Here is a 23312-nt window from a genome sequence, read left to right as displayed (position 1 = left end):
GACAAGCTAAACCAATAAAATTGATTATTATGTTATATTCTTGAATATAATATCACATATGCCATTGCATCAGCTTCTTAGATGAGGTCAGGGAAGACACATGAACCATCAACACATGACAAGAAAAAGGTTGAGAAAATAAGCAAAGTTCTTTGTTTTTCAAAACAAAATATGCTTAAAACTTAGCTCCTGAGCTCTGTTCCTTCATACAGGCATCTGCATTAGGACTCCCTGGTCTGGAATTACATAGCCATCAGAAGTTGGCTTTGTGATGGACCAGATCATCAGGTGATGAAAAAATTGCCAATAGCCTGACGTTATTTCTGGTTCTTGCTGAAAAAATTGGAAAATAAAAGGATTGAGAAAATTTTTATTGAAATTCATTTTCTTGAAGAAGCTGAAGTTTTATCTAAACGCTGACACTGATTCTTAAACTAGAAAATGCTCCTGAGAACTGAGTTTTAAAACTGTGCTAGGTTGAAAACTGGTATGCTGAAGATGTCTTCCAACTTTCCCCACCTTTTAGTAAGTTGTTTGCTACCACTAAAATGTACCTCTGTTAAAATGCTTAAATTCTTTCAGCTCATATCTGTACAGGAACTCTGATGCTTAAGTTCAAATTAGTTTAAAATAGGACTTACCCTGCTTCCTCATGGTTTCCATTATCTATATAACACACTTATCAATTTACGTTTATACATATAGGAAGGCTTCAGAGCAAAACCATTTGATTTAAATCTTGTACAAAACATTATCATATTTTCTTTAAACTAAATAAGATAGTTTAAGAAACAATGAAGAAGTTGTCTTCTAGTGACAGTCCTGAATTAAACCAAGCATCCTGTTAGCAGTCAATGGCTACAAATTGTTTCTGAAAGAGATTGTTTTTTCCTTCCTGCCTTTTAGATTAATATAGTAGGGAATCTCACATGCTTCAGCCTTTTTATCAGTGGTTGACATTTCTCAGTTTTGACACGGGAGATGTAAAAATATTTACTAAAGGGTGTGTGTAATTTGGTTCCCAAATGAGCTATAGAAAGGACTTCCTTTACACTTAAATACTGGCTTAAATATAATTATCTGCTGAGAGCTTTTCTGAGGTAAGCTTTACTTTATTTCTTTCTATTTATTGTGCAAGATGACATTTTGTCATCATGGCAATAGTTTGAAGGGAGTCAAGGCAGTAGCTTGCCCTGTAGTGTAGGTGTAGCAGGTAGGATGGCTTGTGCCTGCCTTGGAGAAGAAGGGCATAAATTGATGGAGAAGCAATGGAAAGGCAAAGTGATGCGTTGCTGTTCTCATCAGGGTCCCTGCTTTGACACACAGAGCAGCAGTGTATGAACCTTGCACTGCAGTGGCCTTGGACAGAAAAGCTCAGTCTGTGGTTTGCAAATCTTTTGCTTCCTGCAGCTGAGAGTGGCTGGCACAGAAGCAGTGCCTTTTACACTTCAGCTGCCTTTCTAGAAAAGAAAAGTGTAAGAGGGAGCAGGAGCAGGAGCAATTGTATGCTGTCTGCTCTTGGTGGTGTATTTCTGTGAAGTAGTTGTTGTTAGCATAAAGTGAGCATTCAACTTTTTCTAATGGCTGTAGGTGAACTTTGTTTTCTGAGCAAATGAACTCAGTCTGATCTCTTGATGAGAATCTGTTCTAAAGAGAATAGCTTCTGGAGGAAAAGGGAGTATTTGATACTCGAGGAGGAGCAGGAAGAGAGATCAGGAGAATCTTTGCAGAGTTCCCGTGTAACACTGGTTGGTAGGAGTGAGATGGGTCCCAGTGTGACTGTCTGATAACATTTCTTAATTAAGTGCAGAGATGAGATATAGAACAGAATCAACCCGAAATGAGTTTTTAGTTCAGGTTTTCCCTGTTCTTGCTGTTTATGGCAGCATAAATCCATTGGTTCAGTCAGGAGCAGTTCAGCTATCAGCAGTGTGTTCCAAGTAAATGGTGCTGCAAAGAACCTCTGAAGCCAGTTTAACTGGCTGGTGGGCTCCAGTTGGTCTGTGTTGCTGCAAATGTCACCAAAGAACCCATAATCTAGATGGCCCTGTCTAGGTTTTCTCTATATGGGGAAAAGGCATCACATGGTTGCAGTCTCTTTGTGCCTGTTTTCCTCAGTTCATATGCTAATATTTCAGGTAAAAGCCCTCAAAGGCTTAGAGAGTTGCATTTACAGTAAAGCTGCAATTGCAAGTTTCTGTCTGTAAAACCAAGTTGCACCAAGATTTGTATTGACTTTTATTATAGCATTTGATCTTGAAGTTTAAACTAATTTTTTCTTAATGCTGATACAAAGTTTTATTGGTGCTATCCCTAGCTGGCAGAGTTCTGTAGAAGTTTGTAGTATTTGCTAATGACTATAAGAATAGTTGCATTTAAAATCTGCATCTTACAAATAGTTTTGGGGTTTTTTTTAAATAAGGATGATGGCCTGTTCTTGGCTCAAAGATTTCTGTCATTTCTGAAAACAGTTTTAGAGGGTTTTGTCCTTTTAAGAAAAAAAGTTACTCTTGTTACTCTTGGATGCACTAGAGAAATGTCAAATACCATTCCATGTAGAGAAAGAAATTGACTGCACTTGTGTGAGTTGTACTTCAGGAGCTTGTTTCTTAAATGCTTGCTTCTACAAATAAAAGCAGTCTGCAGTCCAGTGGAGATCCAGATGATGAAACTGTTTAGACTAAGCACCTTCAAATTAAGATAGCTAGGAGAAGGGATTGTGATGGTTGTGAGGAGGTACAAACTCACAGAAAGACTCGAAGAGGTGCTGTCTTTTTGGTCATTGAGATGGCTGAAACAGGCTGAATGAGGAGGGTGTAAAGAAATATGCACATACTGTGCCACAGAAAATACAGTGTTCAGAAGGAGGTGGGGAAAGAGGACAGTATTTAGAAAGAACTGAAATGTTAAGAGCATCCATATGAGAAGTAAAATCCAACCTTTACTGTCTTCCATATATGACACTTTAGTCTCCTGTGTAGGTCGTGCCTTGGTTCTTATACTTATCCACAAAGTTCAGTTTTGTTTTGAGATATGGTTGCCAATTGTATTACAGAGTGCTTACTCTGCTTATAATTAGGAACAAATAGGTATATGTAGTTAATTAACAAGGAACAAAGATTTTAACTGTTGTTCAACCATAATGGCTTTTTGACAGCTACGTTAGTCATATATTGGAACCTGTACTTTAGCTGTATTTTAGCAGCATACGATTAGCATCCTTAGATTGAGGCAAATCTTCAAACACTCCTTTCTGGAATCAGTGCTACAGCTTGATGATCAAGAGTTGGCCTTTACTGCTGTAATCTGACAATTGTTTCAAGGCATTGCTGCAAAAAAAAAAATCCCTCCCTTTCCCTCCATTGCCTTCTGTCTAGTGTTCGTCAAAGTGTTTTTGCAGCTGTGTATAGAGAATCAGACTGGGGAGTTGATCCAGGTTAAAGCAGATACATTGTTGTCTGCTTAATTTTAATCTAGATCTGTTCTCTGATTCAACTGACTGCATATCTGCATGAATGTTTTGCCAACAGAGGGCTAAGGTGAAATACAGTGTGGAAGTTGGAATCAGTGACTGGATATGGGAGTGGGTAAAATACTTTCCCATTCCCCAAGTTGGAGGGAGATTCTTTCATGGGAAGAGTGGGTAAATTTGAACTTAGTTTTAAGTGAATAGTTGGTTTCCAGTCCGTAGCCGTGGTTGCAGGTGGTTTTGCTGTGGACATCAGGTGTTTTGAGGTATTACAGCTTTTTTTCTCTTTGCTGGCTGCTGCTTCATAGTAGAGCTTCTTTGTATGGTGTCAGACAGTTTGAGTGGTCTTTTTCTAGAAAAACTTTAACATAAAGTTACTTGAATGAAGCTATGGAAAAGAAGGTCACACCATCACTTTTGGCATTCACTTAGCAATCAGCTTCTAAAGGAGGAGAATAGAAGTTGTAACACCTTGAACCTCTGTAACCAGTTTGATAACAATCACAAAATTTATACCACAATGATTGAGAGGATAGAACCTCATACAATGAGGTTGCTTTAGTAGTTCTAAAAGTCCCTCCAAAACAAACCATGTTTTTCCAGTCCAAATTGTCTGCCTCTACTGTGTGTGTGCCTCTGTCAGTGTGTGTGGGCACACATCCTAGGCCTGACTGAATTTTTAAAATCATCAGAAGATTTTTGGGGCAGTTCACAGAGGGTTTATGTTAAAAGCTATGCTAGCAAAGTACCAAATATAGTCTCAGACTGATGGACTTGGGCTGGGAGGGGGAGGTTCATTACCCCTGTTTTATTTGAGTTCCTAAAACTCTTGTATCATTTTAATAATATGCTATAACAGTGAGTATACTTGTCTGTAGAATTCTTGACTTGGATTGCATGAAGTCTTGCATGTCAGTGATGAAAGAATCTGTTCAAGAGGAGCACTGTGCTTTCTATCTAAACTTTTAAAAGCAAATCCTTCATGTTGTTGTGACATTTTCCACTTGTAAAGTGTAATATTTTGGTAATTAACATTTTTATAGATGAAAAATCCATGTGTTTATATACCTGTCTGCCCACACAAACTGAAGAAGAGGCCATCTTTTATGACTCAAAAGAGTTTGAACTCTGTTTGAACAAGTGTACTTAGCTAAATCCTGTATCTCCTAGATGTTAAAATGTCTGTATGTGATAAATTCTGTAAATTCTTTTTAAGTGAAAAAAAATTTGTCTAAAGGTGTAATGGGGAATTCCTTTCTAACCATTCACACCTCTCATTTATTTTCTTGGGGGGCCTTTTGGTGGAATAAAGTATCATCTTACACTGTTAATGAGACAAAAAGTCTACTCTTTGGCATGTATTTGCATAAATTAACCTGAATTATTAGGGGAAACATAGGGAGAAAACATAGGAATTCAAATTTTCAGATTCCAAAGCAACTTAGATGAAAATTTGGACCAGCAGAGAACAGTTTATCACTTATTTTTTAACTGAGTCTCCTATTCAGTTAAAAAAAAAAAAAAAAAAAAGTTATATAATTAGAAACTTTAACTTTGTGCAGAATTTTTAAATATTCCTGAAGGGATACACACACACATGTTCAGCCCTTTTTTCTTAAGGAATTTTTGAAATATATTTATTATATTTCTCAGTAAGTGTTGCACTCTTTAGGTGTTGTAGGATGTCAGATATAATGGTGGGGGGTTTAATTAGAGATCTTTCATTAAATGAAGATTATAAGGTTTTTCTGTATTGGGTTGCATGCGTTTCAAAGAAGCACAGTAGCCAATAACAAATAACCTGTTAAAAGAGGCATAGCCCACTGGTAGGCATAGGCCAAACCTGGCCTAAGGACAGTTTTAATTCCCAGTGTGACAGAAATAGACCCTTGTGGATTGTGCTGAGTGATAAGACAGTCATCTAAAATTTGAGTAGAGAAAGTGTAATTTGTTACCTCCCACATCTTCCCTTGGGGCTCTCTCAGCCATCTTGTTCCTCTGTTCCCTTTTATGTTGGCTGCCTGCTGTTAGGCTCAACCTTGTAGGCTGGAAGCAGGTACAGGGCCACCAGCACGGGAGTCTGACACAAGAGTGAGGTGATGTTGGGCTGAGAGTACACTCAGGAATAAAAAGGACAGGGTTTGGCTACAGGAGAAACTGGACAGATGCCTTTCAGCATGTCTCTGTCTATTCACAGCCTCAGGTTTCCTGGTGTGCTAGGATGGAAATGTATCCTTTGCTTAAGCTTTGACTTCAGCAGTGAGGCTGTAGCTTGTTATCATAGACCAGGTTGGAAGAGAAAAACAGTGGTGCCCTCCAGCTGCCCTTGTGCTCTTCTCCCCAGGTTTTGGTTGCTGCTCTGACAGGTGTATTTCATGACTATTTCGACTTTGCACAAATGTTAGAAGCAAGACATTGACAAAGTGCTGTAAATAATCATGTGTTACAGGAGATGGGCAAGAAATATTGCTGGGAGAAGGAAATCAGTTTAATTTGATTTAGGTGTCCATGAGCTGGAAAGCAGCAACTCTCCGCAAGGGGGGCAAACACATAAAGTGTATACTCAGATAATGCCCTTGCCATGTACTGTTTCAGGGAGGTCCATTTGGCCTGCAGGCACGTATCTTAGAAGTTTGGCATGTAATTTCAAGGCATCAAGTACTTATAATCGAGTGTTTGATATTTGATAACATTATGCTGTTTAGTGAATTGTGTTTGCTCTGTGCGTGCTGAGTTGGTATTGACTGTTAAACACACTTTATGAAAACTCTGTATCTTTAATGTTAAAGAAATTCATATTTGCATATGGTATCTGTATTTTTAAGCTTTTGTTAAATAAATCTATAGGAAGTCTGAGCATTTCAAATACACCTATTTCTTTATAACCGACCTGTGATGATGTTAACTTCAGCTCCTCCTCTTATGTCTCTCTCCTTGCCTGCAGGTGAAGGTACTGCACAATCAGCTTGTTCTGTTCCACAATGCCATTGCGGCCTACTTTGCTGGCAATCAAAAGCAGCTTGAACAGACACTCAAACAGTTCCACATCAAATTGAAAACTCCTGGAGCAGATGCCCCGTCCTGGCTTGAAGAACAGTAATCAGATCATAGAGGAGGACCCAATGTTAATCTAAAAATCTTTAAATCTGAGAATAATTAAGGGTTGGGGTTGAAGGACTGTTGTAGTGATTCTTGAACAGACAGCTTTAATTTTTTTCCCCTTTTATAATACTGTAAAACTGAATTTGATAGGAAAGTGGGCGACTTTAAGGTAATAACCAAAAGTAATTTCTGTAATTTCAAATATAGAGCACTCCTTTTGTATGTAAAGGTTGGTGGTTATTTCTGTAACTGGGATAGGGGAGGGAAAGAGGGAGGGGAAACAAAACTATTATAAATTTGCACTGACAAATGATGCTTGTGATTTTTGGTATTTTGGTGGCTAGTGAAAATATTTCCAAATGGAGGTTTACGTGATTTGTACCAACATCTGGTATTTTATAGATGAATATAGAAAACATCTTTAGTAATTTTCATATGACTTTTAAAAAAAGGAGAAAGTTAAAAGAATATTTTGCAGATGAATAATATAAGGCCTGTATGTGATACCTGCATATAAGGCAAGAGTAGCAGATGGTTAATTGACAAGTGCAATTGCAGCAAATGTCTTTTTTAAAGATGTACCTTTCCATCAAAGGGTTAAAAAAACAAAAAACACTAAAGCAAGAATCGCTGTCAGTCTGAGGCTTCTGAGCACACATTTTTGCTTTGCACCAAGTGGTTTGCTGAGTGAGGCCAACCATTAAATGTACTAATTTCATTTAAAATGTTTCTTTCTCTATGAAACAAATACCGTACTAGCCTTAAATCACAGGTATGTGCCTTTTTATAAGATATTTTCCACCAGTGTACATAATCTAAGAACCCATTCATGTGATAGTTTGTCAGTTCCCAATAAGGGGAAGATGACTGTGTAAATGCTGTGTCATTGTACACTTAGAGCAAATTACAGCTTTAGTTAAACTTCATGTTTAACAGGTATGATTTTGAGAGGAAAGTGGGCCAGTATGTTTTTTCTGTTTAATTGAAAAGCATACTTCAGTAATGGGAGTAAAATGGAGGACACATTTTTAATTTCTTCATCATTTCTGTAGTCCTTAAATGTAAAATTATATGTCAATTTTATCATAGACATTTTAAATTCAATCTATTGGAGTCCTCATTTGCACATGTTATGTTGCTTTTTATGTTATGTTAAGTAAAATGAAATACTTCAAATATGTTATTTACAATGGTGTGGATTGTATGATTTATGTACTGTATGTTTAAACACCTTTCAGCTGACATTCTAAAGTTTTCAGTGCTTAACACAACTGTAATGTAACTGTAAATCAAACTTTTTAATCATTCCTCATTAAATTCTTGGCCTGACAGGGCCTTCTTTATGTTTTTGTTCGGTCAGAATCTCTTGTAATAGCTCAGTTTCGTTCCCTAAAATGTATATCCTATTTGAATTTTGTATTCACATTAAATGTGTTTGCAGTCAAACTTTCTTGACTTGTGATGGTTAAAAGTAGAAGGGAAATTCTGCAGTGAAAGCTTAGTCCTGTTTTTGTGAGTTGTCACCCCTGCCCAAGAATAGCTCATAGAGCAATGCTAGGTAGTGATGCTGTTTTAAGAGTGGGCAAGTTCACCTGGAAAGTAAATCCATAGCGAAACAAATCTTGAAATACACATGGTTTTAAAGGAAATTAAATTTCGTTTACAATTCTTAGAAAGCCATTGACTTCCACTGAATCCTGGCATATGTGTGTGATGATGGTGCAAGGAAAGTGAACTGAGTGACTAGGGTTGAGCCAAGAAATGTGTTATTGCACAGGTGAAGAATGCAACCCCACCAACCACAACTGAAGCATTGGCTCTCAGAACACTGTAGGAAGAGGGTACAAAAGGGACATGTGCTCTTGGTTTCTCCCTCAGATTCACATGTCTCCTGCCTACGACTGCTGCTGCTCAGAAGGAGCTCATCTGTCAGAAAGGGTAAGAGTGAACTTTGAGTCTGCAGTTGCCTTAAGAAAGACTGACCGATGGTGGCATTGTGTAACCCTCAAACTTTTGCAATGGCTTAAAGCTGCTGGAGTCTCTTCACCTGAAAAAAAAGTGGGGACCAAAGAGATTACTTGCTAAAACCTGTCTGTGTATTGTTTACACCAGGGGGAAGGAAGAATTACTTTAATTTTGCTCAGCAAAACAATTAATAGGTAGCCTCAGTGACAGGGTTCTCTGTTCAGCTGTTCAATAGGTTATTAAACTGATAGCAGCGTGCTATAGCACTTTAACTTCCTTTGTCACTGCTCAAATGCATGTGCTTATGAAATAATTCAAGCTCCTATCTTATATTTAAAATTATCATTTTAGATCTAACCAAATTTAGAAACATGTATCAAGAGATTGTAAGAGAAAAGACCCTTCAGTATTTCCAATAGAAATTAACTATGGTTGTCAGGCTTTCCGGTTCTTGTAAAAAAGCATTTTAAATATCTTCAGGTGGTAATGTGGCCTTTATCTAGGTGGACAGTTGTCAGAATGAGGTGTTTTTGTTGTTTGTAGAGGAGGCCATACCCACCTAGTAGAGACTTGTCTGTGAAAGATTTCATCTCTGTTAACAAATTGTTACATTGATGCTTACAGTGTTGTGTGAGGTCTCTTAGCATGAAGAAAAAGCAATCAGTAACATTGTCAGATGTGTCATTGTAATAGCTGTACCAGAGACCTGGGGAGCTGTTTTGATTCTCAGTAACCATACTATAAATTATCTGTACTCCTGGCTTGTTTGAAACTTAGTGCTCCTATTATTTTGTTCACCTGAATTCTACAAACAGCTTTTTTGCTCTAAAAATGCTCTTTGGCTTACTTCATGCTTTGACGAGCCCCTTCCAAAGACCCTTTCTGCTTACAAAATGTGTCTTTATTTTTATTTGGAAAGACATCTACACAAGCAGAGTACAGTAACACACCAACATCATTAAAGTAACAGCTTTTTTTCAGTCTTCAGTGGTTTTCCCAGAAACCTTATCTCTGGCCTGTCTGTCCTTTCAAAAATGATCAAAGTAATGTCAAAGGAAAGCTAAATGTTGGCCTCAACTCTTGTTTTTAATTGAATGAGGGGTAAATTCACTTTTTATGCTTTGCTTATCTGCTCTTGTTCCTTGTTGTGGTGTTATAAGAAGTGTAAGGTATTGTAATTATTTAGCATTCCTCATCTGCAATTATCTGTAGGTTTGGGGTGGCTTTTTTTTAGTCTGGTTACATTTTCCATGTTGCATGCTTGGTGTAAGATTGTACTAGTCACAAAAATTTTTATGAGTTATGAGTCTTATCATATTTTGTGGTAGATCCCACCCTAAAATGACTGAACTACTCATTGTTAAGTTGTGTTGAATTGAAGGGGTTTTTGTATTAGAAGACCTTTATTAGACTGAGAATTTGACTAGTGCTTTATATTTCTCTCATTTCTTAATATTTGGCCTTGTTAGTTGCTCTTTGACATCTTTGTGTTCTTCACAGTTGCTCTGAGGTTAAAGCTGGGGATACATAGAAAACAGAGTTCTCTGTGACAGTGCTCTTGTTCACCTCTCTGTACCTGTTTTCCCAACGTCCTTCCTCTTCATTTCCATGAGTTTTGAGTAGAAACCAAATGGCCAGGGAGATGGGAGGAGATTACATGTTTTTGTCATCATGGCAATAGTTTGAAGGGAGTCAAGGCAGTAGCTTGCCCTGTAGTGTAGGTTTAGCAGGTAGGATGGCTTGTGCCTGCCTTGGAGAAGAAGGGTATAAATTGATGGAGAAGCAATGGAAAGGCAAAGTGATGCGTTGCTGTTCTCATCAGGGTCCCTGCTTTGACACACAGAGCAGCAGTGTATGAACCTTGCACTGCAGTGGCCTTGGACAGAAAAGCTCAGTCTGTGGTTTGCAAATCTTCTGTTTCCTGCAGCTGAGAGTGGCTGGCACAGAAGCAGTGCCTTTTACACTTCAGCTGCCTTTCTAGAAAAGAAAAGTGTAAGAAGGGAGCAGGAGCAGGAGCAATTGTGTGCTGTCTGCTCTTGGTGGTGTATTTCTGTGAAGTAGTTGTTGTTAGCATAAAGTGAGCATTCAAGTTTTTCTAATGGCTGTAGGTGAACTTTGTTTTCTGAGCAAATAAACTCAGTCTGATCTCTTGATGAGAATCTGTTCTAAAGAGAATAGCTTCTGGAAGAAAAGGGAGTATTTGATACTCGAGGAGGAGCAGGAAGAGAGATCAGGAGAATCTTTGCAGAGTTCCCGTGTAATACTGGTTGGTAGGAGTGAGATGGGTCCCAGTGTGACTGTCTGATAACATTTCTTAATTAAGTGCAGAGATGAGATATAGAACAGAATCAACCCGAAATGAGTTTTTAGTTCAGGTTTTCCCTGTTCTTGCTGTTTATGGCAGCATAAATCCATTGGTTCAGTCAGGAGCAGTTCAGCTATCAGCAGTGTGTTCCTAGTACTTAACGAATAGTGTGTCTTACTGTGTTAATTAAATAATTATACATCTTGCAGCCTTTTAAAGAATACCAAGGGCTTTAAATTCAAGCACTTATGAGATAAATAATGCTAAAAACTTGTGTTGCCTGTTCAGTTCTGATTTGCCTTTCTTACATATGTGAATGCATCATGCTAGTTTTACGTGATGGTGGTAATTAATTGCAGTGTTTTGTTTTGAGAGCTTAACTAACAGAGTGCTTAATTTTGAATCCGAATATAACTTGGTTTTAATGTCACAAGAGTGTCACAATTAACTTTTTCTCCTCCTTTTGCCCAAGCTCTGTAGAATTGAGGGCTGATAATGAAGATGACACCTTTTTTTAGGTGGTATAAATTGCTTTATTTCCATTAGATCTGTTCAGTCATTGGACTGGTGTTCAGCCTAAAGAATTAGAAGCTCTGTGCTCTGAAGAAAAGCAGAGTTTACAAAATACAAGGTGGTTTTTTACTTCGCATTAAAAAAAAAAAAGCCTTAAAAAAAAGTAGTCATCCTGAAAACTGTCTTGAGCATTTCATTAACTGGAAATCCTAAAAAAATTAACAGTATGAATTGGTTTTGTAGTATACCAAGTCATCTAAATGCTATCTGTACTAGGGAGGTGCATTTGTTGAATATTATAGGTGGGGCTGCTTGATCTACCTATTATTAAAGTTGCCTAATACTTCCTACTGTAAAGGCCTGTTTTCAGTTGTTTATAACTCAGATCAGTTTTAGCCTTGTGGGTAAAATATTTGCCTGTTGAGTGTTACATGTTTAGGTGAAAAATATCAGCTAAAAATGTAAAATTAATTTGCCAGTGTGTTTTGGAAAAGTTCAGGGAGAACAAACCCAAAGGGTGAGGAAAAGTGAAGAGTTTAACTTCACATCCGGACTGGCTCCCAGGTCCTCTGCTGTCCTGTTTGTGTTCTGACTCTTTTAATACAATGCCATTATGCAAGTCTCTTGTTTGGCTTGCTCTTTCCGTCTTTTTGAGAGAACATTTGTGCTCATGACTGGCAGCAATGAAAACAAGTCCCCTTGGCTCCAGCACAAGCAGTTACAGTCCAAGCGGCAAAGTGCTTCCTCGCCGATGACCTCAGGGCTGACCCGACACTCTCGAGGAATGTCCACGCTGGCTCAAAGCTGAGCTTGTCCTCTCCAGCTGCTGCTAACCCTGCCAAGCAGAGATGTGTGCTGTGATGGGAATTGCCTTTTACTGCACTTGAACTCTTTTCACTCAGTGAATTTTCAGCTTAAGTGACTGAGTTCTGGCATTACATTCCTTGAATTTTCCTTTTGTTCTAATATTACTTTTTTAAATTGAGGTGACTCAAGCAGGCTGTCTTGCCAGACCAGTAGGCTGCAGAACTGTGAGCAGGAATGGTGTAACCTCAGCGACCATGGGCCTGGGCTCCAGGCCTGGCACCAGAGGAGGCCACCTGGTTTCCCACTCTTCCTCGGGTTCCTGCCTCCCAATACCTGGGCAGAGTAAATAGCACAGGTGAGGCACTACACACTCAGGTAAGACATGATTTTGTCCCGCTGCTCCTGCCTTCCCACCCCTGGTTGTGCCAAGGTGTTATTTTCTCTCTCCTGTGCTCAGCTCATAAGTTCTGGTGGCTTATGAAGCAAGACTGGAAGTGAGGTTTCTTCTTCCTCTCTCCTTTTCTCAGGAAAGGAAGGGTTTCTGTTTCTGCCTTTAGAATTTGCCTTCTGTGAAAAATAGTGTTGAGGTGTGTGGACTGACTTAATAATAGACTTGAGTGAAGTTCACCTTTACTCTTCCTGGGAAACTGGTTTTATTTTAGAAATAGGATTCAATCTCTTGATAAAATATTTTAGAACCTTTTGTATTTGTTTGCTGGCTTATCAGTGGACGGTACTTTGCTTTCGGGTATCCGCAACTCACATGCGCTGCTGCCTGGAGCGCTGTAACCCAGGGCTGTGATCACATCTTAAATTCGTCTGCACTTCTCTCACACCGTCCGCTTTGGAGTCACAAGGGGCCCGTCTCGGCTGATTCCCCCGAGCTTGCAGGGCTCAGCCGGGAGCGCCCGGGTGAGGGATGCGGGATGGACCGAGGGATGCGCTTGCTCGGGAGCGTGGGCAGAGGGCGAAAGGCTTCAGCCGTGGAGAGGAGCCCGTTCCTTCCAGCCGCGCGCTGCCGGTAGCACCGCGGTCCTGTTCCTATAGAAATCGTTGTTGTGAGTGCGGTGACAGCGTGCGAGCAATGATGGATGGATGGATGTGTCGATGGATCTGCTCGGCCGGAGCTGGCTTAGACCCAGCGCACCCGGAGGCCCCACTGCGCATCTCCGTTCGCCGCGGCGGCGGCACCGGTGCTGGGTCGCTCTCCTCCCGCACGGGCTTTTCGGTGGCACGGGCCGGGCGGGGGGCACCGAGGCTCCGCCGCCCCGCGCCCGGGCCGCTCCCGCCGCCGCCGCTCCCGTCACCTGCCGCGGCCCCGCCCGGCCGCGCCTGCGCTGCCCCGCCCCGCGCTCCGCCGGCGCGGCCGGGCCGGGGCGATGGGAGGAGGCGGCGGCACCGGACCGGGCTGCGCCGCGTCTTCCCGCGGGCGCCGAGGTGAGCGGGGGGCGCGGGGACCCCCGGGCCGGGCGGCGGCTCCTCGCTGCCGGGGGGCGCGGCCGGGCGCTGCAGGAGAGTCGCCGCCGCCTGCGTGGGTCCTTCGCCGCCTTCCCGAGGCGTAGGAGGAGGGAGCGCTCCCGGGGAGACGGGTCCGCTCCCCGCGGTACCCCGGGCCCGGCCGGGCCCTGCCGCGGAGGGAGAGCCGCTGCCCCGCTCCTCTCTGACGGCGGGGCGGGCGCTGTCCCGGGCGCCCGGGCTTTCTCCGGCGGCACGGGCGCTGACCCCGCCGCGTCCCGCGGGGAACAGCGGGGTCGGGCCGCTCCCGCCGGGCCAGGGCGCTTCTCGGGGCGTCGGGGTCCGGCGGGAGCCGGAGGGCAGCGGCGCGGTGTTAGCCCGGGTGCAGCCGAGCTGCCGGCGCCCTCCGCCGTGCCCGTGGCCTGCGGCGGCGGTCGAAGGGAATTAACGGAGGAAGGATCAGTCGCGGCCCCTCGGGTGGTCCCGGCGGTAGGGCCCCCACAGGGCACCTCAGCCAGGCACCTGCTCCGGGCGGAGAACGCGGCGCTGGGGCTGAGGGCAGCTCTTTCCTTGCGGCGGGGCCAGCGCGGCACCCGGGACCCCGAACAAAAAATAGCCGGAGTCGAGCCCTGGCAGGTCCCTGCCTGTCCCGGGCTGCTGCCCGGCCCGGCCCGGCCCGGCTGGCGGGGACGCGGTGCCGTGCAGGGCTTTGGGCTGGGATGCACTCACTGAGTGGGGAAGTGCGAAGACGCTGAATAGCGTGAGCTGCCTGTTCTTTGTAACCCGCAGTTTTTGGCAGGATCCGCGGCTGGTTGTCGGCGTTTGCAGCTTCTCTGTCTGCACTGAGCAACTAGTTGCTCCCTTTGCCTCTTTGTAGGGTTGTTGTTGAGACACAGGCATCCAAATGCTGTGGTTGGGCTCGGCGTTGTTCTCATGAGAACTCGGAGGGAGCCTGATACAAAAACGTGGGCAGGGGAGAGCATAAGGTGTGAGTTAAAGGGAGTCATGTCTTGCAGTATAAATTATGAAATGCCCTTCAGTGTGTCGTGCACTTCACCTGTTAATTTGTGTATGCAAACACAATCTGTGTCCGTCTCAGTGGCAACTGCCTTTTTTGCAAGAAACAAATTACTTTAGAGTGTTTCTCTTACCTGGGGAGAAAGTTGTCCCCACCCTCTAACTTTTAAATTACATTTCCAAGTTAGATTAGCTTGGCTAAAACAATGAATGAGACAAAGAAATAAAATATTTCTTTTATGTCAAATATGGACACAATTAAAACGTGCAGTAAAGATGTTATATTAGAGCTTTGGTGCTTCTCCGGCTGTTTTGGGTAACAGACGTACAACAATGAGGTATAATTGCGACATCTTAAACGTTTGTTCTTTTGGTCCATTTTTTTGCCCCCTTTAATCCTTTGAAAAGTGTGGAGGCTCCTTAGGAGTTAAAATTTTGCTTGGCTTCTATTACGCATCCCAGTCCCAGCGTGTCTTGGTAATCTGTAGTTCGCAGTTGGAACGGCTGCGTTGTTCCCCACCTCCTCTTGCTCTACTTCCTGCTCAGAGGCACCTGCTGATAGCAGCGAGCAGCCCAGAACCTGTCCTGGCTGCCAGCTTCTCTCCTCTCCCACCCACGGCAGTGGTGGGAGCCTCCGCTGGGAACGACTTTGAGTCGCTCCTGCAGAGAGGCAGCATGAGAAGGGAATTTTGACCAGTCTCCTGGTGTCTGGTAACTCGAGACCGCCATCCTCTTACAAGCAGGTGACCTCTGTCACCTGGATCGTGCTTATCTGTCAGAAAACAAAGCTGAATGCCAGCCTTTATGCTGTGCCTTTCCTTTCATGCCTTCCTTCCAAATGCTGATTCCTCCCCTTTCCTGGTTCTGGCTCTTACCTCATCTAAAGCAGTACAGGGCTCGTTGGATTGAAAACAGTTTTTCCTGTTCTGTCTATCTTTACATCTAGGTTGGGATGTTTTCTTCCCCGTGCCTTCTCCTCTCCTTTCACTAGGAGTGTCCCTTGTCTAGCTCAGAAGCACTCAGGTCTGAGATCAGTCGTTTTCCACTCCTGTGTGTTGGTGCTGGGGCTGATGATTCATCTCCTTCAACTCTGTTCCATTAGGATTTGATCCTGTTTTTCCTAAAGCATATGGATTTATTGAAAGTCCCAAAATGAGGTTCTTGGATGTTGCCTGGGGCATGGTTGGTCAGTCTGTCTGTGTCTCTTGGTGGTTTTTTTTTTTTTTTTTTTTTTTTTTTTTTTTTTTTTTTTTAATGTGGATGTGTGGGAACCCAAGGTAGAAAACAATAATGTTGAATACTGCTTTGTGATGGTGGAAAACTAGCTAATACATTTTTCATTTTTAAATAAGTAGTAGGGAGGAAAAGTGTTTTTCCTAGTTGAGTATTTCTTTAAATTAATGCAACACTTAATTGCTTTGAGTGGTTAATCTCTTTCCACCACCTTGCACCTGCTTTTTTATGCCTCTCTGCTTCTATGATCATGAATTTGGGAGGAGAGGCGTGAACATACAGAGGCCTGTAATAGCAGCTGGGTATTAATACTGGCTTAAATTTGAAACACTCTATCCTGATCCACTTTCTTTGTAGCTTCTCTCTTTTTTACCATGCCATTAAAGTATTTTCCATCATGCCTGTGATTTAAACCTCATACAGGGTTTTTATATATGTTTTCTATTCTTGTAAACACCCGGATAATGTAAGGTATGGGATTAGAAAATCTGAAGCAGGAGAGAGGAGCTCCTTGCTACCTAGGCAAGGTTTTGGGAAGAAAAGGTACAGTGGATGATTTTGTGTTGTTTTCTATTGATTTCAGTGAAACTGTGAGTGGCTGAGTCCTTGCAGACCAAGCGAGAATTTGCCTAAGGCTTGTTTCTGTGACTTGGGTCTGTTTGTTCATGTACAGTCTAGTGATGGATCTCTGGCAAAAATAGTGAAGTTTTTTTCATCACTATTATACAATGTCGAATTGATCTGAGTTGCAATTGGCTCCGTGTGAACTCTGCTGAGGAGGCATACCACTAAGTCAGTGCCAGATTTCTGATTTGACGTTGGTTTTGTGCCAATGCATTATTTGAGCTTCTTCTGTTGAGTTTTCCTGAGACTGAGTTTTGCTCAGGGACTGTCTCCTATCTAAGTTTGTATTGGGTGACATCTTTGAATTTTTAATTTATTTTTTTTATGAATGCCCAAATCTCTTTTTTGAGATAGCTTCCAAATTTCCATAAAATCCTGAGATTCCCCAATGGTATGTATTTGAAACTCTTTGTTTTCTCTGAGATTTATGAATTAAATCTGTTTCAATAGACTTGGCTTATCAAAAGTGTGGGGTTTGTGGAAATCATGCTCTTACCTGAAGGTTTGCTGCTAATAATAGCATTTTTATTTAAAAGGTGACAGTATAAGAAAAGTACTAAAACCCATTGTGATTCCTGTTAAGTTGTTTTATGAGATCATCTAGAGATAAAAACTTCTCAAAGTATTTAAAGCGTTGCCTATGTGCAATGGATATGCAGGGTCCAGTCCCTACCAGCTTCTCTAGCCTTTCTCTCTCTCTGTTACTGAACTGGCACTGTTAACCTAGATGCTGAAGTGAATTATAGAGGACAGCTTAATCAAACTGTGGTCTCTTCTCTGACTGTATTTTGGGAGGTGGTGCAGCCAGAACAGTAATACTTCGAAGTTCATGCTCAGCAAACACAGAGACTTTAGGGACTGCACACTATTTTTGCCCTTACTGACAACTGTGTGAAAAATACAAAGGCAAAAAAAAGTAGTACACTAGGCTAGACTGTCAAATTATTGTAAAGTTTTAGCTATTTTAATGCAGTTTGGGTTTGAACCATGAGTTTAGAGGATTCAAACAGGGTCTGTTTGATGTAATTAATCTAGTACCATAGTTAGTACTGTGTACAGTCAGCTTTAAAAGCATATCTGAAATCAGCAGTGGAATAGTATTTGTTTGAATAAGTTGAGAGAAATATATTCTCTTACAAAATTTCACTGAACAGAGATTCATAGGCAGTTTTGACACCTACTGTGGGTGATTTAGAGGTATCCTTGTTTTTATGTATGTTCTTGTAATCTAAAGCACCTAAAGCTGTTTGAAATCTCGGTGTGGGTAAATGTCGAACAATTGCCCTGTGAAAGACTTTTGAATCACTAAATTTCTCTTCTGGGTTGAAAACTTGATAGCCGTTGTACCTTGGTGTCTTTTCAGTGCGAGGGCCAATGTCCGGTATGTGTGATCTGAGTGTCCCTATTGTCCTTTGTCGCAGGTTGTGGAGATGGTGCAGTCCCCTCTTGCGCTGCCGCCGCTGGCAGATAGGGCTTGAGAGGGCGTGATCCCAGCGGCTGCCGCGCTGACTGCTCAATGCTCCGAACCCATCCGAGGAAGTAACACTCTCCCCTTCGGGGAGGCTGTAAAATGCATGTTATGAATTGTCTCTCCTTGGTCAATGATAAAGAAAATGGGGCTATTCCAGTTGCGACGGGATTAATGAGCGAGGATACGACGACGGCGCCTCAAGTTTCCCAGCCGGCAGCATCGCCGCCGCCCGCGCCATGTGCCCTGACAGGGGCTCCCCCGGCCCCTCCGCTGCCCCCGGGAATGCCGCCCCCTCCGCCGCCCCCTCCTCCTCTGCCTGGCCCCAGCATCCCTCTGCCCCCGCAGCTGCTCAATGGGCACGACGGCCACGGCAAAAAAAAAACGGATGCGGAGCTTCTTCTGGAAAACTATCCCTGAAGAACAAGTCCGTGGGAAAAACAACATCTGGACAATTGCTGCAAGATCACAGTATCAAATTGATAAGAAGACGATTGAGGAACTTTTTGGGCAGCAGGAAGAAGCCAAACCCCAGGACTCCCGAAACCGATCTTTAAAGTCTTCGTTTAAAGAGACTAAAGAGGAGGTAAGAATTAAAGTAAAACCTCTTTTTTTACATAATGCTGTAGGAGTTTATGTGAATTCTGCCTCACCTTTTTCTCTTTCTCTGTCATGTTTCATCCTTACGGCAATTTTGTCTTGATTCAAAGGAGAGGGGAATGATGGGAAGCATAAACTCTTTGTTCTTAGTGGCACATATTTGTTTTTCAAAGAGCTAACTGTGTTTTATTATTTTAACTTGCTAAGTGTTGTGATTTGATCACCTGTTAAAATAAATATGAATAAGCAGAGGGAGCTGAAAGCATCTGTATTTACTCATGTTGGATAGCCCATGAGTTTTCAGTGTGGAACACAATTATATTGTCTCTTCAACTCTGCCTCTATGTCTGTGATGCAAACAAGATGTTGTACATGCAAGCATGTACCAGGCAGGAGAGAAGAGAGTCCCATTTGCAAGGGTTGATGCTGTATATGCCCACAGTATCCTAGAGACATCACGAAGGGAAGTGCCAGTAGGGCAGCAAGGATATAGAACCTAATATAGTGATGAAGGATATTTATTATTTGATAATTTTAAAGTTTCCACTTTCATAAACATGACTTTCTTGCTAAGAAAAACTTCACTTCGTCTTCCCTGCTTTTTCTGGACATGAAGATAACCTTCCAAGATTGCCACCCATTTCTGTTCTGGTGGCAAGGAGTACTCTGTACCGAGTACTCTCAGGTTCAGACACTCTCCAGGGAACTGATAAGTAGCTTTTCTGGTTCTTAAATCCTCATTTATAGACAGCCTCTTTGTGAAGCCTGAATTGAATTGTCTCAAGTGATCTTTCTCTGAAGTAATTGGAGGGCTGAAATGCAGATTTAATCACTAGTGTGTGTCTACATACATGTTAGCTTGTAAACAAAATACAGAGGGCATGGGGTTAAGAGATGTAACAATGCATGATTTTTTAGTGAGAAAATAGGGACAGGAAGTTGCTGATATCTTGCAGGATTCAGGAGATGTCAAAATAAGATCAAAAAGGACAAGATGAGAAATCAATGCACTGATAGCACGCGTGCTGTACATATTGAAATTTAAGGTTTAAAAAGGCATGTGTGTTGTCAGCTCTGAAACCCTGACGTCTGGAACTGGTAATTGGGGCCGTCATTAGAGGTAGTCATTAAGCTCTGTGCTGTTTTCAGGCTATGTTCATCTTTGAATCAGGAGTGTAGTGAGTGGACTTCCTGTGCCACGTACAGAGCTCTGGCCTCCTGCATTTCCTCAGAAGCTCCCCCTTTCAGGACTGCTGTGTGATAAAGATCTAGTTGTAGTAAATATTAAAATAAGTTTCGTAAACTGATTGTGGCCCATAGTATGCAATAGGTAGGTCAGAGAAAACCCCAGAGTGCTCCAGAATTCATGCAGTGGCAGAGATTAAAATCAGAGGCCTGCAAAACTGGGGGTTCTCCAAGATTCAGTGCCTTAGAAACAAAACCCTGCTTTGCCAAAAGTTATGGGTTTTGTGTGTCTGTCTGGAGCCAGTATGGTGGTGCAGTGCATTTGCACTGCTTTATGCCTGTGCACCCTGGTTCAGGGCTCCCATGGTGACTTTGCACGTGGCAGGCGGTGAGGCAACAGGACTTGCTTCCGAGTGATGCCACTTAAGTGACAAAATGTTCCACTCACTCGCTAAGCTTTGTCAAGCATGCTGCAGCAGTGTGTCAGTGGTGAGCAATTTCTTATGTGTTAATGGACTTTGCAGTCCTATCTGCTTAGCAAGGAGGGAAGGAGCTAATCCTGAGGAGTTGTTGGAAGTGCGGAAGTGCAGACACAGCAGCTCAGGTGCTTCACCCACTGCAGGCGTGGTTCAGCAGGGGGCTGCACAAGGGAGCACAGGCCTTGTTTGTGACTCCTGCCATCCATTGCTTCCATGTGGGATGGCTATCCTCAGCTCACTCTGGTAAAACCTACAGAGGCTGACAGGAGCCGGGAGCAGGCCGAAGTGTGCAGAATCAGTATGACCTTGTGGAGAGTGTTAGTGTGAGGCTGAGGGAGCTCTAGTCCTGGGTGTGGCCATGTTGCTGGCCAACCAGGGGCAGGTGGGCAAAACAATTTGTGTTTCAGTACCCCTGTTCCTTTTGTGTAAAACAGTTGATTTTAGACAGAGCTTTATGGTCTAGCAATGAAAAATGTTCTTTGATGTTTACATAGCAGAATTAGCTTAGTTGGCATAGTATATCAGCAATGAATTTTCAAGATAACTTCAAGTACATATACTCAACTTTTACTTAGATCCAAATCTGAAAAAAGTAGCATGTGTCCAAAGTGCTGTGCAGAAGTGGATGGCCAGAGAATGCTCTGTTGTCCCTGTGGAGTCCCTCTTGGTGCAGTGGTGTAGCTTCAATGGAAGTGGTGAAGAATTACTCTTCAGCCAGTGTTGAGGGTACTGCCCTGTAGACTGTGGAGGAGATTTGGGGTTTCATACCTTTGCCGGAGATCACTGTTGATTATGAAATCATGAGCAGTTTTGGTAAAAGTTCTACACATGTAGGAGCTTGCAACACTACGTGTCCTTTTAATTCCTCACTTGACAGTGATTTATACAGGGAATTTAGATGTAACATCATCATTATAACAGGAGTCCCTTCTGAGGCTTGAGTCAAACTCCTACAGCAAATGCTTTCCTTTTTGTAAACAATCCTTCACCAAACCCTTAGGAGATTAATTAACATGTTTCCTTGACTAAAGGCCTAATTTGCCCTATGGTTCCATGTAATTTGAGGCTCTGAAAAATAGGGGGTGCGAGGTTAAGTTTACACGCCAATTTACTTTCCCCATCCTTCTGTGGTGTCCCAGTGTGGCACAACAGGCACTCACCCAGGCTATGGTTAGCCTGGCAACGGAGTGGGCAGAGCAGCTTCTTGTCAGCCAGAGGAACTGCTCCTGCTTTCTCCTTCAAACTGTGCCTCTGCTCCTGGCTCTCACCCCACCTGTCCGCAGGCTCTGGACAGATATTGGATAATGTAATACACGTAGCGCACCCTCTGTAAACATATTTGAGTAAGCAGCTCAGCAGAGTGCTGTGGGGTTCTTAATTTGTTTTCTACTGGAGTCGTTTCTGCTCTTTGAGTGAGTTTTGATGACTTTGTGGAAGGATGCAGTGAATTCCAGAACCTGTGCAAGGGGACAGTGAGAGGAGAAGAGAGAAGGAAGATGGAAGGAATGAACAGGATGTCTCTTGCCCCCTCTCCTAGACATACCCTCTCTGTTTTCCCTGTGCTGGCTCTGATGCTCATTCCACCTTCTTGAGATCTGATTCAACCTGTTAATCCAGAAAAGAACTAACAGCAAGAACCAAAGGAGATGAGTACCAGTGCCTGCCTAAAGGAAAGAGCAGGCTAGGAACATAACATGGGAGGATGACACGGAGTGGGGACAGCCCTTCAGTAAGCTGCTAGGTTCACTCTGATGCACCGTGACTCCAGGCATGGAATGATGGTTAGTGTGTTATAATGTGAAGTGGAAGTTGAAACAGGAAGCCATTTATATCCTTCCTAACCTTCATCACCAAGCCTGAGCCACCAGGCTGTTCCATGGTTGCTGTAATTTGTAAACTGTATCTCACTATGTGAAACTCCATTGTTCTTAGGCAAAGAAAACCTACAATGTCTTGTTTTACCGACCTGTTATAACTCTACTTTGTTGTGTTTCTCTTCCTTATTGATAATTTCATGGCAAGAAACTCTTGTTGCATTTCTCCAGTCACTACAAAGTCACTTTTGGTGTGGATCTTTTTATGTCTCCCGGAACACTCCTCTGACTCTTTCATATTGATTGCAAATTTGTGTTTAGGTTCAAGAGTAGATATCCTCTTACTATCAACACAACTTCACCGTGGTAGTCAAGCTAATTTTCCCCTTCTCACAAAACTGAATATTTCTGTGGTGGATTAACATTTGTCAAACTGAGGCCTGTTACTATGTGATCTGTGCTTGCTGCAGATAATGGAAATATGCTGGGTTGAGTACTTTGGTGATGAAAAGTGGATTCATGAGTGAATTGCTGTCCTTGGTTTAGAGATTGCACTGTTTATAAAGCAGAGGTGGCAAGTGTGCGTGACCTGTGATGTTTTGCATGGCCTTGCAAACTGCAGATGTGAAGATGGTAGAAAGTATCTGAGAGAATTGCAGTATTTCCCGTTTTAAAGAGTAGAGGATGAGAATGGAGAAAGCTCTCCTGAATTTATCTAAAATAAATCCTAAGAAAGCATATGAGAGGGTTTTTTGCTATAGAGAATCCCAGTGGGACTACAAATGCCTGCTCTCAATTCTCAATTACAGTCCAGTGTAACTTTTTGAGTCAAGAAGTTCAGGGGTACTACTGGTGGACAGCATTTCAAAACTTCTTCGGGTGGCGAACAGAGACCTAAAACGTGCTATGACAGCAACAGTGTTGACAATGTGTGTGAACAGAAGGCAGGAGCAGACTGAGCAGAATTTAGAAAAAGCTGTTGTAATGTTCAAAGGGTAAAAAGCAACAGCAGACAGTGCTCTCTGCGTGAAGAAAATCAAGTGAAATCTCGGTGGAGAAGAGTAGACATTGTGAACAGATGTTCAGGCTGAGGTTATGAATCTAATATGCAACTGAGTATGAGTTGGAAGATAGTGTATTTGTGTGCAAGGAGTAGGAACTTGTATTTATGGAATATCTGCTGGGTTCCCCTTTTCTCCTCCTTGTGCTTCCATCTGGAAACTCCTTGAAGGTGGCTGTGTAATAACAGTAGTTTCAATAAAGTTTCAAACACTTT

The 23312-nt window shown here is 42.5% G+C and overlaps 2 protein-coding genes across 6 annotated transcripts in view; both read left to right on the top strand.

Annotated features, from left to right (window-relative positions):
* The window catches only part of ARFIP1 (ADP ribosylation factor interacting protein 1), a 40919-nt gene extending 32902 nt beyond the window's left edge, over positions 1–8017 (top strand). For all 5 annotated transcript variants that reach the window (XM_066317713.1, XM_066317712.1, XM_066317711.1 and 2 more), the window contains one exon: positions 6414–8017. In XM_066317713.1, coding sequence (XP_066173810.1) covers positions 6414–6569 — 156 coding nt within the window. In that variant the 3' untranslated portion in view covers positions 6570–8017. The remainder of the gene's footprint in view (positions 1–6413) is intronic.
* A 9900-nt stretch (positions 8018–17917) lies between these two features.
* Positions 17918–23312, top strand: part of FHDC1 (FH2 domain containing 1) — a 32465-nt gene continuing 27070 nt past the window's right edge. Inside the window, 2 exon segments of the mRNA XM_066317691.1 lie at positions 17918–18333; positions 18335–18544. Coding sequence (XP_066173788.1) covers positions 18061–18333; positions 18335–18544 — 483 coding nt within the window. The 5' untranslated portion in view covers positions 17918–18060.

The sequence above is a fragment of the Sylvia atricapilla genome, chromosome 4 (genome assembly GCF_009819655.1).
Source record: "Sylvia atricapilla isolate bSylAtr1 chromosome 4, bSylAtr1.pri, whole genome shotgun sequence".
NCBI lineage: Eukaryota > Metazoa > Chordata > Aves > Passeriformes > Sylviidae > Sylvia > Sylvia atricapilla.
This window is presented reverse-complemented; position numbering and strand designations above follow the sequence as displayed.